Consider the following 18,553-nt stretch of genomic DNA (forward strand, 5'->3'; position numbering starts at 1 on the left):
GCTTGTGGCTCTATACAGCTTTGGAATTTGGTAAATTATCTCCAGAGGAAAATACATGTTTTAAAGGTTACTTAAGTCCCCAACTTTGTCCCTCCAGTATTATAAGACTACTCAGTTTGGTTGGCTTCTGTGATCTCCATCTGCAACCCTCTATCTGGGGAATGCTTGGATTCTTAGCTTCTTGCTCAAACCCAGAATAAGAAAATGTTCTAAGGAGAATTCTGCTGCAAATGTCAGCTTCCTTCTCTAATTCTCCCTACTCCAGAATTTTAGGCCCTCTAGTCCTTCTTACTTCAGCAGCTCTCTGAGGCTATTAAAAATATATATATATATTTTTTGAGACAAAGTCTCAAGCTATTGCCCTTGGTAGAGTGCCATAGCATCATAGCTCATGGCGACCTCCAACTGTTGGGCTCAAGAGATCCTATTTCCTTAGTTTTTCTATTTTTAGTAGAGACGAGGTCTCGCTTTTGCTCAGCCTGGTCTAAAACTCAAGAACTCAAGCGATCCACTAGCCTCAGCCTCCTGGAGTGCTAGGATTACAGGCATGAACCAATGTACCTGGTCTATTAAAAAGATTTTATATACTGAGGGTGGTGGGTTCAAACCCAGCCCTAGCCAAACTGCAACAAAAAATATAGCCAGGCACTGTGGCGGGCGCCTGTAGTCCCAGCTACTCAGGAGGCTGAGGCAAGAGAATCACCACCTAAACCCAGGAGTTGGAGGTTGCTGTAAGCTGTGACACCATAGCACTCTATTGAGGGTGATAAAATGAGACTCTGTCTCTTAAAAAAAAAAAATATTTAGGGGGCTAGGTGGGGGCTCTTGCCTGTAATCCTGGTAGCACTCTGGGAAGCCGAGGCAGGTGGTTTGCTTGAGCTCAAGAATTTAAGACCAGCCTGAGCAAAAGCAAGATCCCATCTCTACTAAAAACAGAAAAACCAGCCCAGTGTTGTGATATGGCTTGTAGTCCCAGCTATTTGGGAGGCTGAGGCAAGAGGATCACTTAAGCTCAAGAGTTTGAGGTTGCTGTGAGCTGATGATGCCACAAGTACTCTACCCAAGGTGAGAGAGTGACACTGCCTAAAAAAAATTTTTTTTAATCTGGTTTTAACTAGATTAGGCGTTAATAAGCTAGAGGCAATACCAACTTACTAAAAATGGAAATTTCTTTTTTTTTTTGTAGAGACAGAGTCTCACTTTATGGCCCTTGGTAGAGTGCCGTGGCCTCACACAGCTCACAGCAACCTCCAACTCCTGGGCTTAAATGATTCTCTTGTCTCAGCCTCCCGAGTAGCTGGGACTACAGGCGCCCGCCACAACGCCCAGCTATTTTTTGGTTGCAGTTTGGCTGGGTGCCGCACCCCCGGCATCAAGCCGTGGCGGGATGGCTCTGTCCGCGTTGTAAAAACTGTGGTAAGGCGGTGAGTGCTCTCCGGAGCGTTGCCCCCAGTCCCCCTGGCTTGCGACAGCAGCGCATAAGTTGCCTAGCATGCCTTTTAGTGAACGTAGGAAGTCATGAGGTGCGGCATAAAAGCCTAAGAAACCTTTACCCTGAAACCTGTTCAGTTGAATGACTGATTATTGCCTGATTGTTTTGAGAAACTAAGAATAAACACAGTGACTTACTGATCCACAATTAAACACAGCAAGTATGGCTGTGCCGGACTCAGTGGCTCCAAGAGAGCCTGTACAACAGCACGTCCCCACCATAAATGTCAGTGAATTGAAATAGTACATCGAGAGAATGCAGGCACGGCAAACAAGATGTTCCAACATGACACCTCCTGCAGTAAAACTTTACTTAGAAAAACATCTGACTTCACTAATTAGTAAAACTTTACTTAGAAAAATGTCTTACTTCACTAATTTTCATATGTAACACAAATCAATAGAGTAGTTTAATGTTTAATAAACAATTAACTATGAATCAAAATATAGTTACTAATTAGAGTAAGAATATATAGTAGTAGTCAAGTATTATACATAAAAGAATATGTTCAGCTGTTTTTAAAAGAGATCATAAGAAACTGAGACCAATTAAAGAACTAAGAGAAGTTACAAGCCTTGACATTCCTAGATAAGGGAAAGCAACCAGGTGTTACTAATGAAACCACTTCCCTAGAACAAAAACCTTAAAAAAATAAACCACCTCCTTCCAAAGAGCAAAACCTTGAAAATATATAGTGCATGAAAAACCACATATGGAGACACAAAGATAATTGGAAGCACAAAGATAATTTACAAGCATAAGCAAAATAATGATTACATTGCTTTAACCCTGGAAAGAAAATGTATAAATACCAGACTTAAAAATCAATAAAGTGCAGCTACTTTCATCATCACCTGTGGTGTCTAGTAGTCTGTCAAAATCATCCTGCGTCGACCTTCCAATCAACCTGTAACGTTCACCCTGAAAGCCCTCGGACTGAGACTCATTCGACCGGCTGCTGCGACAGCTGGCGCCCTCGAACAGGGACCTGAAGGACAGGTGATCTTTCTTTTTCTTTCTTTCTCTCTTTTCAGATTGAAGGCGACTCTCACCAGGGAGCTCGAGTCCCGCCGGTAAAGGCTGACCGGTTAAGTGTGAGTAATCAACAGGTACCATGAGGCACGCATTGATCAAAGAGGAACGTATATTCAGTGTCATGTTACAGCATTTGTTAGTTAAAAATGGGTTCAATGTGTCCCTCAAACGGTTGGAGGAGCTTATACATTTTCTTATTAAGCAAGGTGCGGAGGAGCCGTACCAAGACTTTATTTCGAGGCTGGAAGAAGCCATTAACAGAATGCTCCCCCCGTCTGAGGGCACATCACTGTTGCTCAAACAGTTAGAAACATGCATGGATGCCTCACCAGCAATCGTACAGGGAATGGCATTTGCTGCAGCAATGCAAGGTCAGAAATTCAGCGCCTATGTTAAAAATACCTTCAATAAAGAAGGTAAGGGGCCAACAGCTCCTACCAACACTTGCTACAATTGTGGCAAGCCAGGACGCATGCAGAAGGACTGTAAACAGTCCCATGCCAATAAGCCGAGGGGGGACCCACCCGGCTTATGCCCTCGCTGTAAGAAGGGCAGACACTGGAAAAATAAATGTAAATCAAAATTTCATAAGGATGGAACCCCCTTGAATGACAAGGGTGACACTGATCCTGAGGATCAGGACGTACGGAGATCAAAAAACTAGTAAAAGGGGCATTCTCCCAGCCCAGGCCCCAAGGGAGAGCAGGCTGTAGCTTGTAAAACACAGCCCTCATCTACTTTGAATCCTCAAGCCCCTGAATTTACTATTCATGACCTTTCACGGGGCACGCCTGAGAGTGCAGGTTTAAATTTAGCAAGTGAAAAGAATGTCTTATTATCCAAATGGGACGGTGTTACTTTAATCCCCACTGCAGTAAAAGGGCAACTCTTGCCGGGGACAGTTGAAATTATAATTGGTAAAAGTTCAAATTATACTAAAAACTTTGAAGTTATTCCAGGAGTAGTTAACTCAGATTCAGAAAAGACAACGCAGAAGAAGACGCCAGCGGCTGCTGCAAGATCTCACCCGCCGCTTGGAGAAAATGAAAGTACACTCGCCGATAGCAAACAAAACCACCGGCACCGGGCACATTTCCACTGGCTCCAAGACGGCTGAAAAGACCCAGCGGGGAAGGAAGCTGAGGGCCCCCCTACCCTTCGTGGGGCGGGCCTGCCTCCCAAGTGTTACAGCCCCCAGACAACAGCACTGGCGGAATCCCAAGGGTGAGGTTTAAAACCTTTATTATTGACTCTTTGCCACTAGTAATTTATATAAATAAGAAAAATATTTTTACAAACTGAATCTTTGTCAACGGATAAAATTCTTGTCTTTTAAACCTTCTAATTATCAGTTTAGCTGAGTAAATAAGTAACTTCATGGTAAACTGGAATCCTGTTTGATGGAAAGTGAGTTTTTGAGAGTAAGAGAAATTAAACAGAAAGGAGAATGACATTGTGTAAAAAAAGAATCTTGTGTGATAAATTTTGTCCTGAAACAGAATAGTTATGTAAAGAAAGTAAAAGGCAGAACAAAAGTTCAAGAAAGTTTAGAATGTTTGTAGATGGTCTGTGCAAGTTAAATGAAACTCATAAAAGAGAATTTGTGAAAGAATTTACATGTGATCCAGTTGACTATGTATTTCCTTTAAAATCTTTTAACTTGTAAAAATAACCAATTGTATTACTTCTTCTGATATATTTCATGTAAATAATAGATTGCTGAATGTTATGTTAATTGTAAAAAAACCTTCTTATATAATGTTACCTGTTAATCTACAAAATGATCCTTGGTATGATAATTCTACTCTACAAGTTTTACATACTGTTAATGAATTAATTAGACCTAAAAGATTTGTAGCAGCATTAATTTTAGGTATTTTAGCTTTAATTTCTATAGTTACTACTTTTGCAGTGGCTACTACCGCCCTAGTTCAAGAAGTTCATACAGCTCACTTTGTTAACTCTTTAAGTAACAACATTACTCTCACCTTAATGACTCAAGCCAGCATAGATAATAAACTTGAAGCGAAACTTAACATCTTAGAAGAAGTAGTTTTAGCTCTAGGACAAGATATAAAGTTCATACAACATAAACTTCAAACTAGATGTCACTCTGCTTTTCCAGCTATCTGTGTCACTCCCCTACCTTATAACCTCTCCACCTCTTGGAACAAAACAAAGGCACATTTACAAGGTGTGTGGAAGGATAATGATATTACACATGACTTACATACCCTCCAAAAGGATATCACTGCCATCAGTGAAGCTCATCTACCTAGTACATCTCTCGATGCTCTGGCTCAATCACTCTCTGACAATCTCAAATCTTTAAATCCTTTATCTTGGATTCAGTACATTGTGTTTATTGTCATTATTGGATGCCTGATATTCTGTGTTGTTTTACTGTTACCTTGTCTCCTTCGTTGTGTCTTTTCCTCCTTAAAGGCTGTTCGCCAAGACCTCTTTGAACTACGTTTCATTAACAAAAAGGGGGGAAATGCCGCACCCCCGGCATCAAGCCGTGGCGGGATGGCTCTGTCCGCGTTGTAAAAACTGTGGTAAGGCGGTGAGTGCTCCCCGGAGCGTTGCCCCCAGTCCCCCTGGCTTGCGACAGCAGCGCATAAGTTGCCTAGCATGCCTTTTAGTGAACGTAGGAAGTCATGAGGTGCGGCATAAAAGCCTAAGAAACCTTTACCCTGAAACCTGTTCAGTTGAATGACTGATTATTGCCTGATTGTTTTGAGAAACTAAGAATAAACACAGTGACTTACTGATCCACAATTAAACACAGCAAGTATGGCTGTGCCGGACTCAGTGGCTCCAAGAGAGCCTGTACAACAGCACGTCCCCACCATAAATGTCAGTGAATTGAAATAGTACATCGAGAGAATGCAGGCACGGCAAACAAGATGTTCCAACATGACACCTCCTGCAGTAAAACTTTACTTAGAAAAACATCTGACTTCACTAATTAGTAAAACTTTACTTAGAAAAATGTCTTACTTCACTAATTTTCATATGTAACACAAATCAATAGAGTAGTTTAATGTTTAATAAACAATTAACTATGAATCAAAATATAGTTACTAATTAGAGTAAGAATATATAGTAGTAGTCAAGTATTATACATAAAAGAATATGTTCAGCTGTTTTTAAAAGAGATCATAAGAAACTGAGACCAATTAAAGAACTAAGAGAAGTTACAAGCCTTGACATTCCTAGATAAGGGAAAGCAACCAGGTGTTACTAATGAAACCACTTCCCTAGAACAAAAACCTTAAAAAAATAAACCACCTCCTTCCAAAGAGCAAAACCTTGAAAATATATAGTGCATGAAAAACCACATATGGAGACACAAAGATAATTGGAAGCACAAAGATAATTTACAAGCATAAGCAAAATAATGATTACATTGCTTTAACCCTGGAAAGAAAATGTATAAATACCAGACTTAAAAATCAATAAAGTGCAGCTACTTTCATCATCACCTGTGGTGTCTAGTAGTCTGTCAAAATCATCCTGCGTCGACCTTCCAATCAACCTGTAACGTTCGCCCTGAAAAGCCCTCAGACTGAGACTCATTCGACTGGCGGTCCGCGACAGCTGGGGCCCGGTTTGAACCCGCCACCCTCGGTATATGGGGCCGGCGCCTTACCGACTGAGCCACAGGCGCTGCCCAAGTATACTTTGTTTGTTTTCTTTTCTTTTTTTTTTTTTTTTTGGTTGCAGTTTTTGGCCAGGGCTGTGTTTGAACCCAGCACCTCTGGCATATGGGGCCAGCGCCCTACTCATTGAGCCACAGGCACCGCCCTAAAAATGGAAATTTCTAAGCACCTTTAAAGTGCTTATTTCTGAGCCTCTAGTTAGACGGGGCCAGGTTTATTGTCTGTGGTGAATATATTTTGCTCCTGCTCTCTAAACCTCTGTTGCTCTTTCTCAATAAACTTTGTTTCATGCTTGCCTTGCTTCTGGTGTGTCTGGTCATTCTTCAGCCAAGAGCACAACAACTAAAAAAACATAAAGTGCTTATTTCCTTCCTCTGAACTTTGAGAATTGACTGTCCTTAGGAGTCACCTTATATCATATCTTAAAAATATATCCTTACTGCCTTGGTACCCAGAGCTCAGTGGTTGCGCTGGCAGGTTCCAACCTAGCCTGGGCCTGCTAAACAACATGACAACTACAACCAAAAAAATTGCTGGGTGCTGTGGCAGGTGCCTATAGTCCCGGCTACTTGGGAGACTGAGGCAAGAGGATCTCTTAAGCCCAAGAGTCTGAGGTTGCTGTGAGCTGTGATACCACAGCACTCTACTGAGGGTGACAACTTGAGATTCTGTCTCAAGGAAAAAAAAAAAAAAATATATATATATATATACACACACACACACACATATATATATCCCTACTGCTAAGTGAATAAGAGAGAAAATAAACTTCCTCTATATTCATAACATTCATTTCTTTTTTTATTTGTTTGTTTTTTTGTTTTGAGACACAGTCTCACTCTGTTACCCAGGTTAGAGTGCTGTGGTATCAGCCTAGATCACAGCAACCTCGCATTCCTAGGTTTAAGTTATCCTCTGCCTCAGCCTCCTTTGTAGCTGGGACTTAGGCACCTGCCACAACACCCAGCTAGTTTTTCTATTTTTCATAGAGACAGGGTCTCACTCTTAATCAAGTTGGTCTCAAACTCCTGAGCTCAGGCAATCTACCTGCCTTGGCCTCCCAGAGTGGTAGGATTACAGGCGTCAGCCACTATGCATGGCCACAACATTCACTTCTGAAAAGTAATATGTGTTCCCCACCCCCACCCCCATTGACAAATTCTACTCTTTCAACACCAGCTGGGTATGCTACAATTCAATTCAATTCTGACACTATCTACCTGGAGTTAGCGTCAAAGTCCACTGATTAAATGAGGCTCAGTCCCACAAGAGGCCAATCACAAGCCCAGGCTTCTGATACTTTTGACTGGCTTAATTTCAGGGATGCCTATAGTCCTCTCCTTGAGTTCAATGATTTGTTAATATGGCTCACAGAACTCAGGAAAACAGTTTACTTATTCTATTACTGGCTTATTCTAAAAGGAAACAACTCAGGAATGGCCAGACGTCAGAGATGCACAGGGCAATGTGTGAGAAGGGGCATGGCTCTTCCGCGTCCTCCTGGGGCAGTAGCAGGGTGTGTTCACCAAGCCAGAAACTATCCGAACCCTGTCATTTAGGAGTTTTATGAAAATGTTCAATTTTATGGAGTATTGAGTATTATATTGATAAAACCAACCATTCCTATAAGAGCTATAAACTAAAAATAAAATCCTAAACCTCTCCACCCCCTGTGACTGAATAGATAGCTCCTTGGCCAAAGGGACTGCAGGAAAACCTTAACACTGAATCCAGCCCAAGGGAAGGGAGGTCAGACCCACCCCCTTCTACTCCTTCTCTTTTGAAGTTTAAACATAAAAACTGACATTGTTAAATAGAGATCATAAGACTGACAAAATAGATTCTTGTGGCAGTAAGATACTAAATTATAAACAGGGCCTAAGGCCATGCAAGACCAAGATTAATTCACACCTACAGGCCATTAACTTGCTTAACAGATCTCTTTGAGTTGGTGTATTGTGACTTGCTGTATGATTAGTAGAATTCCTTATCTTAATTACAACGGTCCTTTCTATTGACTCCAAACTTTCGGATAAGAATTTTATTCCTGGCTCCGTGCCTGTAGCACAGTGGTTTTGGCACCAGCCACATACACTGAGGGTGGCAGGTTCGAACCCAGCCCAGGCCAGCTAAACAGCTGCAACCAAAACAAAACAAAATCGTTATAGCGGGCCCCTGTAGTCCCAACTACTTGGGAGGCTGAGACAAGAGAATCGCTAAGCCCAAGAGTTTGAGGTTGCTGTGAGCTATGATGCCACAGCCGTATACCCAGGGCGACAGAGTGAGACTCTGTCTCTAAACAATAGTAATAATAATAATAATAATTTTATTCCTTTAACCAATTGCAAATTAAAGCATCTCTGAACCCACCTATAACTTGTAGGCCCTGCGTTTTCAGGCCAAAGCAATGTATACTTTCTATATTACTAATTTATGAATTTTACCTATAATTCTTGTCTTCCTGAAGTGTATAAAACCAAACTGTGGTTGGGCGCAGGTGGCTCATGACTTTAATCTCAGTACTCTGAGAGGCCTAGGTAGGAGGACTGCTTGAGCCCAGGAGTTTGAGACTAGGTCGGGCATCATAGCAAGACCCTGTCTTTAAAAAGTATTTTTAAGGGTGGCACCTGTGGCTCAAATGAGTAAGGTGCTGGCCCGATAGGCCAGAGGTGGTGGGTTCAAACCCAGCCCTGGTGGTGGGTTCAAACCCAGCCCTGGCCAAAAGTATTTTTAAAATTAGCCAGGTCTGGTGGTTCACGCAGGTACTTTCAGCTACTTAGGAGGCTGAGGCAAGAGACTTCAAGAGCCCAGAAAGAGGCTGCAGTGAGATAGCACCCTTGCTATCCAGCCCCAGGGTGGCAGAACAAGACCCCATGTCTAAAAATAAAAAAGCCAAACTGTAACCCAGCCACTTTGGGCGCATTTTCTCAGGACCTCTTGGGACCATGTTCTCTAGGCTGTAAATTACTTTAGATGTTTTTTTCCCCATTAGCAGCTTTTAAGAAAAGATTCGAATGAGACTATTCATTTTTTCACAGATAATACAGTAAGTATAGATAATGGCTTTGTTAGAACTTCAGATCACTTGTTCCAATTAGAACATAGAAGACTAGTGCCTTCAGCATTTTATTTGAATGTTGTTCCTTTCCTTAATGTATGTTAAAATCTTTTTTTGTTTGTTTTTTTTTGAGACATATGTTGCCCTCAGTAGAGTGCTATGGCATCACAGCTCACAGTAACCTCAAACTCCTAGGCTTAAGCGATTCTCTTGCCTCAGCCTCCCACGTAGCTGGGACTACAGGCACCCACCACAATGCCCAACTATTTTTTCATTAATGTCGTCGTTTGGCAGGCCTGGGCCGGGTTCGAACCCATCAGCCCCAGTGTATATGGCCGGTGCCCTAGCCGCTGAGCTACAGGCACTGAGCCTGTTAAAATCTAGATATCTGATCACCTATACTCTCTTTTACCTCCTTTTTTTTTTTGAGACAGAGTCTCCCTCCCTACAGTACCATGGTATCACAGCTAACAGAAGCTTCAAACTCCTGCCCTCAAGCACCACAATGCGTGGCTGGTTTTTCTATTTTTAGTAGAGATGGGGGTCTCACTTTTGCTCAGGCTGATCTCGCTAGTCCATCTACCTGCCTCGGCCTCCCAGAATGCTAGGATTACAGATATGAGCCACAGAGCCTGTCCTCTTTTAACTATTTCCACAGAATTTATTCCAGGCTCCTAAAAAGGAGGTTGGCAAACTATGGCCTGGGTGCCAAATCTTGCCTGTTTTTTTTTTTTTTTAAATTATACTCTTTTCTTAATAGTTTTCTTTTTTATTTATTTATTTATTTATTTTTTTGGCCGGGGCTGGGTTTGAACCCGCCACCTCCGGCATATGGGACTGGCGCCCTACCCGCTGAGCCACGGGCACCGCCCTCTTGCCTGTTTTTATACAGCCCATGAGCTAAGACTAGTTTTTACTAGTCTTTTTATGTGATCAAAAAAATCATAAGAACATTTTGTGACACAGAACATCATATGAAACTCAAATTTCAGTGAAAATAGACATACTTGTGTTCATTCATTTACATCATTTATGCATTAAATCATCTATGGGTGCTTTCATCCTTTAATGTCAGAGTTACACTGGGTGGCGCCTGTGGCTCAGTGAGGACACCAGCCCCATATACCGAGAGTGGCAGGTTCAAACCCAGCCCTGGCCAAACTGCAACAACAAAAAATAAAAAAATAAATAAAAAAATAAATGTCAGGGTTACATAAGTTGTGCCATGAAAATTTTTTTTCTTTTTTGAGACAGAGCCTCAAGCTGTCACCCTGGGTAGAGTGCTGTAACATCACAGCTCACAGCAACCTCCAACTCCTGGGCTTAAGCGATTCTCCTGCCTCCACCTCCCAAGTAGTTGGGACCACAGGTACCCGCCACAAACACCCAGCTATTTCTTGGTTGCAGCCATCGTTGTTTGGCGGGCCCAAGAAGGATTCGAACTCACCAGCTCAGGTGTAAGTGGTTGGCGCCTTAGTTGCTTGAGCCACAGGCGCCTAGCCAAAAATTTAAAATATTTACAACCCGGCTCTTCACTGAAAAAGCTAGCAACCCCTGTGCCAAAGCGTCTCTGAATAACACATTTTATAGAGAAACTGTGGTGGGATGGACCTAATTGAATTAATGACCCTCACTCTTTGCCTTTCCAGTGTCTACCCCTTAGACCTTGAAAATTTGTGGCACTTTCCCACTTTGACAGTGGGTCAGTCACATGACTTGCTTTGACCAATAGCAGGGTAAGAAACACAAGCCAAGCAGAGCCTTGAAATGGGATCTCACACTAGGGTTTGTTCTCTTCTCTGCCAATGTCATGTGGACAGATCTTAGGCTAGAGGGTTGGAGGGTGAACCATGTGACCCAGAGGAACCCTGAGTTTTCCAGCTAAGGTCATGCTGAGTTAGCCAAGGGCCAAAGGATCCCAAGATCATCACAGTTGCCTAGCTGACCCACAGCTGACCAGACACATGAGCAAGCCTGGCTGAAATCACCCAAACTCAGTCCAGATCAGCTGAAACCTAAGATTTGAGAGCCAAGTAACTGTTTATTATTGTATATCCCTTAAGTTTGATGGTGGTCTGTTACGCATTAGAAACGTTACACATTTCTGACAATAGAAAACTGATACTAAAAAGAAAAAAGAGGCTCAGCCCTCATAACTCAATGAGTAGGGCACCAGCCACATACACCGAGGCTGGCAGGTTTGAGCCCAGCCTGGGCCTGCTAAATAATGACAACTCCAACCAAAAAATAGCTTGGTGTTGTGGTGGGCACCTATAGTCCCAGCTACTTGGGAGGCTGAGGCAAGAGAATTATTTAAGCCCAAGCGTTTGAGGTTGCTGCGAGTTGTGATGCCATAGTACTCTATCGAGGGCGACACAGTTAGACTCTATTGCCCCCCATGGCCCCCCCCAGAAAAAGAAAAGAAAAAAGAAAACTGATGCTGCTCTGGGTATATGAATCTTAAAAGTTTCTTTTTTTTTTTTTTGTAGAGACAGAGTCTCACTTTATGGCCCTCGGTAGAGTGTCGTGGCCTCACACGGCTCACAGCAACCTCCAACTCCTGGGCTTAAGCGATTCTCTTGCCTCAGCCTCCTGAGCAGCTGGGCTACAGGCGCCCGCCACAACGCCCAGCTATTTTTTGGTTGCAGTTCAGCCGGGGCCGGGTTTGAACCCACCACCCTCGGTATATGGGGCCGGCGCCTTACCAAGCCACAGGAGCCGCCCGAATCTTAAAAGTTTCTTCTGCTCAAACAGGCTAAGGAGTATTTTTACCCTTTTGAAGGCAGTTTAGGCTTCTAATAGGAAGAGTTTGAATGAAGCATATTGGTCTGGAACTCCAGGGTTGAGGGGGGTGGAGTTCAGAGTACATCTTGAATTTCTGCCAATTACCTTATACTCATAATGAGACTCAATAAATATCTGTATTTAATCTGTGGTCATGGGTCAAGTAGAGGCTGAAGCTAGGACATGGCATGCCTCTTAACCATGATGAGATCTAGCTAGACAGACAGACTCTACCATTTATGGAAAAAAGAAATTTATTTCCTATTTATAAAATGTAAAAAAAGACTACCTCAGGTATAAAGTATAAATGTCTAAGGTGTGATCAGTCAGAAGCACATAGCTATCACCGTCACATCCTTCAGTCACTTGTTCTGGTACAAGGAAAGTGGGGGCTGGAGATCCTCCTGTCCCAGGCTAACTGAAAAGCTTCGTAAGGGTAAGAGCCACAGAGCCTGCTGTAAGAAAGAAAGGTCAGAGAGAATAGACAGTGTGGAGCAGGAAGGGAAGGAAGTGGGTAGAACTGAGGTGAGAGGTGAGAGATGGAGTATGTGTTGGAGTCTGTTAGGGAACGCTGTAACTGGCAAGAGGTAGGATCTCCCTTCTTGAATGCTGAATGCAACTGGCCTGAGGCCTCCTAGGAAAATTCAGCTGCTTCCTGGTGCATAAGGACAAGCCTCCCAACACAGCAGCAACGTAGCTTCTATCAGGAAGGAAAGACATCCATCTGTGTGACAAGAAGAGGTCACCTTCGGACTTGCATAAACTCCTTACGCAGCCATAAAGAGTCCTGGTAGAAGCGAGGGTCACCCAGTCTCACAGCTGTCCGTTTGTAGAAGTAACAGTACAGCACTGCCGCTGTGGATAACAAGCAGAAAAGAAGCTGTAGGGATGTGCTAAGCATTTGTTTCTGGAGAAGAACAGAACCTAACAAGGCTGAGGCGCCTGCCTCATGATTTCCCGTGGTCTCCCAGGAAGGGCAGTAATTGCTCCTGTTCTTGGTATGGCTGTCCTAACCATCCCTCGCCAGCCATGACAGGACTAGGAAGCCAGGATCAAGGCCCTCTCTGCCAGAGATATTTGTGGGACCCAGTGAGGCTTGATGCTCTGGTTCTTACCTAGTCTTTGGAATACAAACAGTGTTTGAAGTCCATCTGTCCAAACAAAGCTGTTAGAGTTTTTCCATCGTAAATTCTGAAGGAGATACAACAGAGAAAATTTACTGGATACCTGAGGCCCTAACATCTCCCAACTTAGTTAGCTGCAGAGATGCCACTTGGTTTAAAATCATGCTATCTCACCCCAAAGAATGTTTCTCAAAGGAGCCTCAAGCTGCCTTTTCTGCTCTAAGGGAATACACTTTTAACCCTGAGGGAGGAAATGTGAACCAAGCTATTGATCCTCTTTCATTTTTTTTTTTTTTTTTTGTAGAGAGAGTCTTACTTTATGGCCCTCGGTAGAGTGCCATGGCCTCACACAGCTCACAGCAACCTCCAACTCCTGGGCTTCAGCGATTCTCTTGCCTCAGCCTCCCGAGTAGCTGGGACTACAGGCGCCCACCACAACACCCAGCTATTTTTTTTTTTTTTTTGTTGCAGTTCAGCCGGGGCCGGGTTTGAACCCGCCACCCTCGGTATATGGGGCCGGCGCCTTACCGACTGTGCCACAGGCGCTGCCCGATCCTCTTTCATTTTATAGCCTTTGCCAAGGAGAAATGATATACTTGTACATTATTTAAGGAGTTCAGCCGGTCACTGTCTTGCCTTGAAAATCTCAGGCTCAGCTCCTGTCAGATAAAGGCTCTCTTGCACTTAGGGTTTAATCAGATTAACAGCTTTATAGTACAAAGCCAGCACCTATTTTGGCTCTAGGAACAAAAGCACATTTTCTTCCGGAAGCACCTAGAGATTTGGTACTGCTCTGCTTCTTTTGTAGGAGCTCTACTTCTCTCTGTGAAATCATAAAGGAAACCTACAGCAGGTTTGGTTGAAAAGGGGGCTTTAAAAAAAAGTGACTAGAGCTGGTACAGTGGTGTATGCCTATAGTCCTAGCTATTTGAGAAGCTGAGATGGGAGGATTGCTTGAGGCCAGGAGTTCAAGGCTACAATGAACTACGATCCTGCCTGTCAATAGCCACTGTATTCTGACCTGGGCAACACAGTGAGACCCCCATCTCTAAAAACATTAAAATATTAAAATAAAGTGACTAGAGAATACTGAGATTTTAATATGTCCCATCAAAATGAGTACATGAGAAACATGTGGGATACTCAGGGCGGCGCCTGTGGCTCAGTCAGTAAGGTGCCGGCACCATATCCCGAGGGTGGCGGGTTCAAACCCGGCCCCGGCTGAACTGCAACCGAAAAATAGCTGGGCGTTGTGGCGGGCGCCTGTAGTCCCAGCTACTCGGGAGGCTGAGGCAAGAGAATCGCTGAAGCCCAGGAGTTGGAGGTTGCTGTGAGCTGTGTGACGCCATGGCACTCTACCGAGGGCCATAAAGTGAGACTCTGTCTCTACAAAAAAAGAAAAAAAAAAACGTGGGATACTCAAAGAGATGGAAGAATTTGTGAAACAGGAGAAATCTGAAAACATGAAAACTGGATCTGATCTCAGGGCCTATGTTAGAACCAAAGGGAGGCATCTCGGAGGTTGGTTTTCATAGTTAAATTATGGGAACCCAGCAAAGGGCATGGCGCACTCAGGGTAAGTAACCCTCTTGGCTATTTTCTAGAAACATCCCTGCCTAATTCATTAGCCAAGGGACACTGATGCCTAAGAATACCTGATATCAACACTTACCTGCCCAAAGAGCTAATGATAAAACAGACTGAACTACCTGTTTTAACCCTGGCAGGCCTGTTTAGAGCAAAGGTGAACTGAGTGTTCCAAAAGAGCTCCTCAACTCTTGAGTAAGGCTGTTATTCAACACATAATGTTTGGGCTGGGTGCAGTGGCTCACACCTGTAATTCTAGCACTCTGGGAGGCCAAGGTGGGTGGATCAGAGTTGGAGCTCAGGAGTTGGAGGACCAGCCTAAGCAAGAGTAAGCAAGACCCATTTCTAAAAAAATAGCTGGGCATTGTGGTGGGTGCCTGTAGTCCAAGCCACTCATGAGGCTGAGGTCAGAGGATTGCTTGGTCCCAAGAGAATGAGGTTGCTGTGAGCTATGACATCAACAGCACTCTACCAAGGGTGACAAAGTAAGACTGTCTCCCACCCCTCCCTCACCCAAAAAAGACTTATAATGTTGGGCAAAAGTGCATAAGGACACTCTCACATAACTCTCACATTCCTAGTGTTCCAGCCTGGGCCACTTTCATTTCACTTGTTTCCCATTAAGGATTATGTGAGTTATAAAAGAATGATGCTGGGTTCCCAGAGAAAAGCTATTTTTAACCCTCTAAAGATTCAGGAATTCAGAATTCCACTCTTACCATGACCCAAACATGAAGGGAGATGCTGAGAGCTAAGTACACAGCTGTTAGGATGATGGTCCCTTTGAACTTATGGAACAGGAGGTTGACCAGGCCAGCCTGGAAGACGAAGGTGTTGAAGAACATGAGGAAAATGATGATGATGTTGAAGAGGATTGCAATATCCTGGATGCTGCAGACACAGAAAACAAAATACGCACAAATGGAGGCCCTAAGTCCATGAGGTCAGACCTTCCCTCTGAAATAGTCATCTGAAACCCCCCACAGAGATAGCCTGGGTTTTGAGACCCAAATAACATGAAGCTGAAATTATCCACTGGCCCTATCAGCTGAGGTGCAGTCTATAGACAAGTCTTTCCTGCTCTGACATTCAACTCAATAAGCCGAATAGGCACTTTTGAGAAGCTAGTTTCTTTCCTAAGTCCAGAAAATGCCAGCCTTGTCTGTCACACACAACAGGGTCCTGTCAGACAATGCCATCTATCAAGATAACAATGTATTTGACCTGACCTCTGCATGGCTAGTGCCTTTGTGCCACTCAAGACTCAGTTCAAATGTCCCCTCTTGAGAAAAACTTTCCTTTAACTCTACAACCTAAAGTATCTCTCCTTTCCCTACCTCAGCTACTTCGTATCAACTGTATGACATCACTGTTTAAAATTATCTAATTTTTCTTTATGTATTCATTGTTCGTCTCCACTAGAATGGAAACCCCAAGAGCACAGAACTTGTCAGCTTTACCACTGCAGCTAGAACACTGGCTGAGAGAATACTTGCTGAATGAAGATCATGTCCAAGACTGTGGTTTTCAGCTTGGACATTGCCTCATAATCTGTCACTAATTGTGGAAGATAAATGCTAACACTTGCCATCCTATGGGATTCGTATACACTATTAATTTGGTTGTCAGCCAGGCACAGTGGCTCACACTTGTAATCCCAACACTTTAAAAGGCTGAGGTGGGAAGACTGCTTGAGGCCAGAAGTTCAAGACCAAACTGAGCAATATACTGAGAACCCATCTCTACAAAAAAATTTGAAAATTAGCCGAGTATGATGGTTATTCCTGTAATCCCACCCACTTGGGAGGTTGAAGTAGGAGGATCTCTTAAACCTACGAGTTTGAAGTGCAGTGAGCTATGATCACATTCCTGCACTCCAGCTTAGGGGACAGAACGAGATCTTGTCTCCAATTAAAATACACACAGTGCCAAAAAAATGTGTACACATTTTAAAATGAAAAAAACTATTAAAATTATAATACTCAACATATGCCAATGACAAAAGACGCATAAAAGTCATGTTGAGCACCTCTTACAATTATAGAAGTCAAACATGACTTGAGTACTACAAATTTAATACTTTTTTCTTTTTAAAAATGTGTATACATTTCTTGGGCACCCTCTGTATGTATGTTTACTTGTGTATGTGTGTGTGTATGAGTTTCTTTTCCTTTTAACCTATCATTTTGTAATACTCTTTCATGGCAATGATAATAATTCTACTTACAGATGGAGAAAATGAGAAGGTCAGCAGTCTCACCTTCATTTTCTATATAAACTGCTCCCCTTATCCTCAACCCATGTTAGTAGTATATGAAAACAGGACCAGTGACCATATCTATGTACTTTGGTGAGCCCTGGACAATGTTAAATTTTATTTTATTTTTTTTTTTTTGTAGAGACAGAGTCTCACTTTATGGCCCTCGGTAGAGTGCCGTGGCCTCACACAGCTCACAGCAACCTCTAACTCCTGGGCTTAAGCGATTCTCTTGCCTCAGCCTCCCGAGTAGCTGGGACTACAGGCGTCCACCACAACGCCCGGCTATTTTTTTGTTGCAGTTTGGCCGGGGCCGGGTTTGAACCCGCCACCCTCGGTATATGGGGCCAGCGCCTTACCGACTGAGCCACAGGCGCCGCCCATGTTAAATTTTATTATTTCTGACACATGTCTACCAACTTTAAAATGCTAAGTTACGACTGTCAGGGCCTTCAAAGTGCTTGGGTTCAGAGCTACCCACTGAACTCACATGAAAAGCACCAGCTGGATGACAGGAGCCATTCGAAGCAGCTCAGAGAAGGAATTGACAAAGAGGTCATAGGACAGTAGCAGGAACTGCAGGGAAAGCACCAGGCTGTAGTTACTGGTCTGGAGCATCTTCCTTTTGTTTTCTTGGGTCCCCAAGAGCACATTCCACAGTTCCCTAGAAAATAGTTCCCAGTTCTCTCCCCACCACCAAGGGAGTGGCTTCTAGTTCCTCTGAATCAGAGCTGTTTCCCTGCTCTAAGGAAAAGGCCTGTTGGGACAAAAAGAAAGGCAAGGAATTCATTAATATAATAAACATTTGCTGAGAACTTAGTGTGCACCCAGGCACCCCTCCAGGTGCTTGGGATACTGTAGTAAACAAAAACAATAACCAAAAACCCCCAACAAATTATTTCTTCTAGGGCCCTTTAACCTCAAATCTTTCTCCATGCAAAGATTTGGAACCCTCTAAATGCAAAGCTCTTTCTAACCAAAGGAATTTAGTGGTATTACAGAGATGAGTGACTGCTTGGTCATGCAGTAGTAACATGCTGCATAATAAAGCAACAAACCCTTATAGGTCACTTACAATGTGCCAGGGACTGTTCTAAACACTAATATTACTTAAATCTCACAGTAACCTCATAAGTTTGAGGATATATTACTTTTCCCATTTCACGGATGAGAAAATTAGGCCCAAAGAGGTAAAATAATTTGTCCAAATGGCAGGGCTGGGATTCAGATCCACTTGCTTCTTATATAGCTGATAGGCTGATAGGTCACTAGGCAGGAAAATGTCAGCACAGAAGTGGGAAGAGGTGTAGGCAGAAAAGGCTGAGAAGGGATACTTCCCTCTTGTAAAACTTTTAAAGTTTAAGGTTATGGTAGCTACACAGTGGCACCAGGTGAAGGGAGCAGGATCTTTATTTTCATAGATCCCAAGACTCACAAATTGCTCTTAGGGTATCCTGTGATCCTGCAGCTGAATCAAATCTACAAACAAATGTCAAAATGCAGTCACATTTATAACTTTGACTTAAAATATACAAAAGCAAACTATGTAAC

At 43.2% G+C, this 18,553-nt stretch overlaps 1 protein-coding gene across 1 annotated transcript; it reads right to left on the bottom strand.

Moving 5' to 3' along the window:
* Positions 1 to 11,987: 11,987 nt before the first annotated feature.
* TMEM138 (transmembrane protein 138) lies at positions 11,988 to 18,473 on the bottom strand. Its single transcript, XM_053561520.1, has 5 exons — positions 18,438 to 18,473; positions 17,493 to 17,759; positions 15,465 to 15,636; positions 13,150 to 13,225; positions 11,988 to 12,889 (listed from the first exon to the last, which is right to left on the bottom strand). The coding sequence occupies exons 2-5, from the start codon at positions 17,618 to 17,620 to the stop codon at positions 12,777 to 12,779; spliced, it is 489 nt and encodes a 162-aa protein (XP_053417495.1). The 5' UTR covers positions 17,621 to 17,759; positions 18,438 to 18,473; the 3' UTR covers positions 11,988 to 12,776.
* Positions 18,474 to 18,553: the final 80 nt, after the last annotated feature.

The sequence above is a fragment of the Nycticebus coucang genome, chromosome 14, assembly GCF_027406575.1.
Source record: "Nycticebus coucang isolate mNycCou1 chromosome 14, mNycCou1.pri, whole genome shotgun sequence".
In the NCBI taxonomy this organism is placed as follows: domain Eukaryota; kingdom Metazoa; phylum Chordata; class Mammalia; order Primates; family Lorisidae; genus Nycticebus; species Nycticebus coucang.

Bases quoted from the DNA above. Each gene is read 5' to 3' on its own strand.
- TMEM138 (XM_053561520.1), bottom strand. From the start codon at position 17,620: ATGCTCCAGACCAGTAACTACAGCCTGGTGCTTTCCCTGCAGTTCCTG. The intron at 15,637-17,492 runs GTGAGTTCAGTG...CTGTGTCTGCAG, and splicing joins ATCCAGCTGGTGCTTTTCAT to CATCCAGGATATTGCAATCC. The intron at 12,890-13,149 runs GTAAGAACCAGA...TGTTATCCACAG, and splicing joins GTTTGTATTCCAAAGACTAG to CGGCAGTGCTGTACTGTTAC.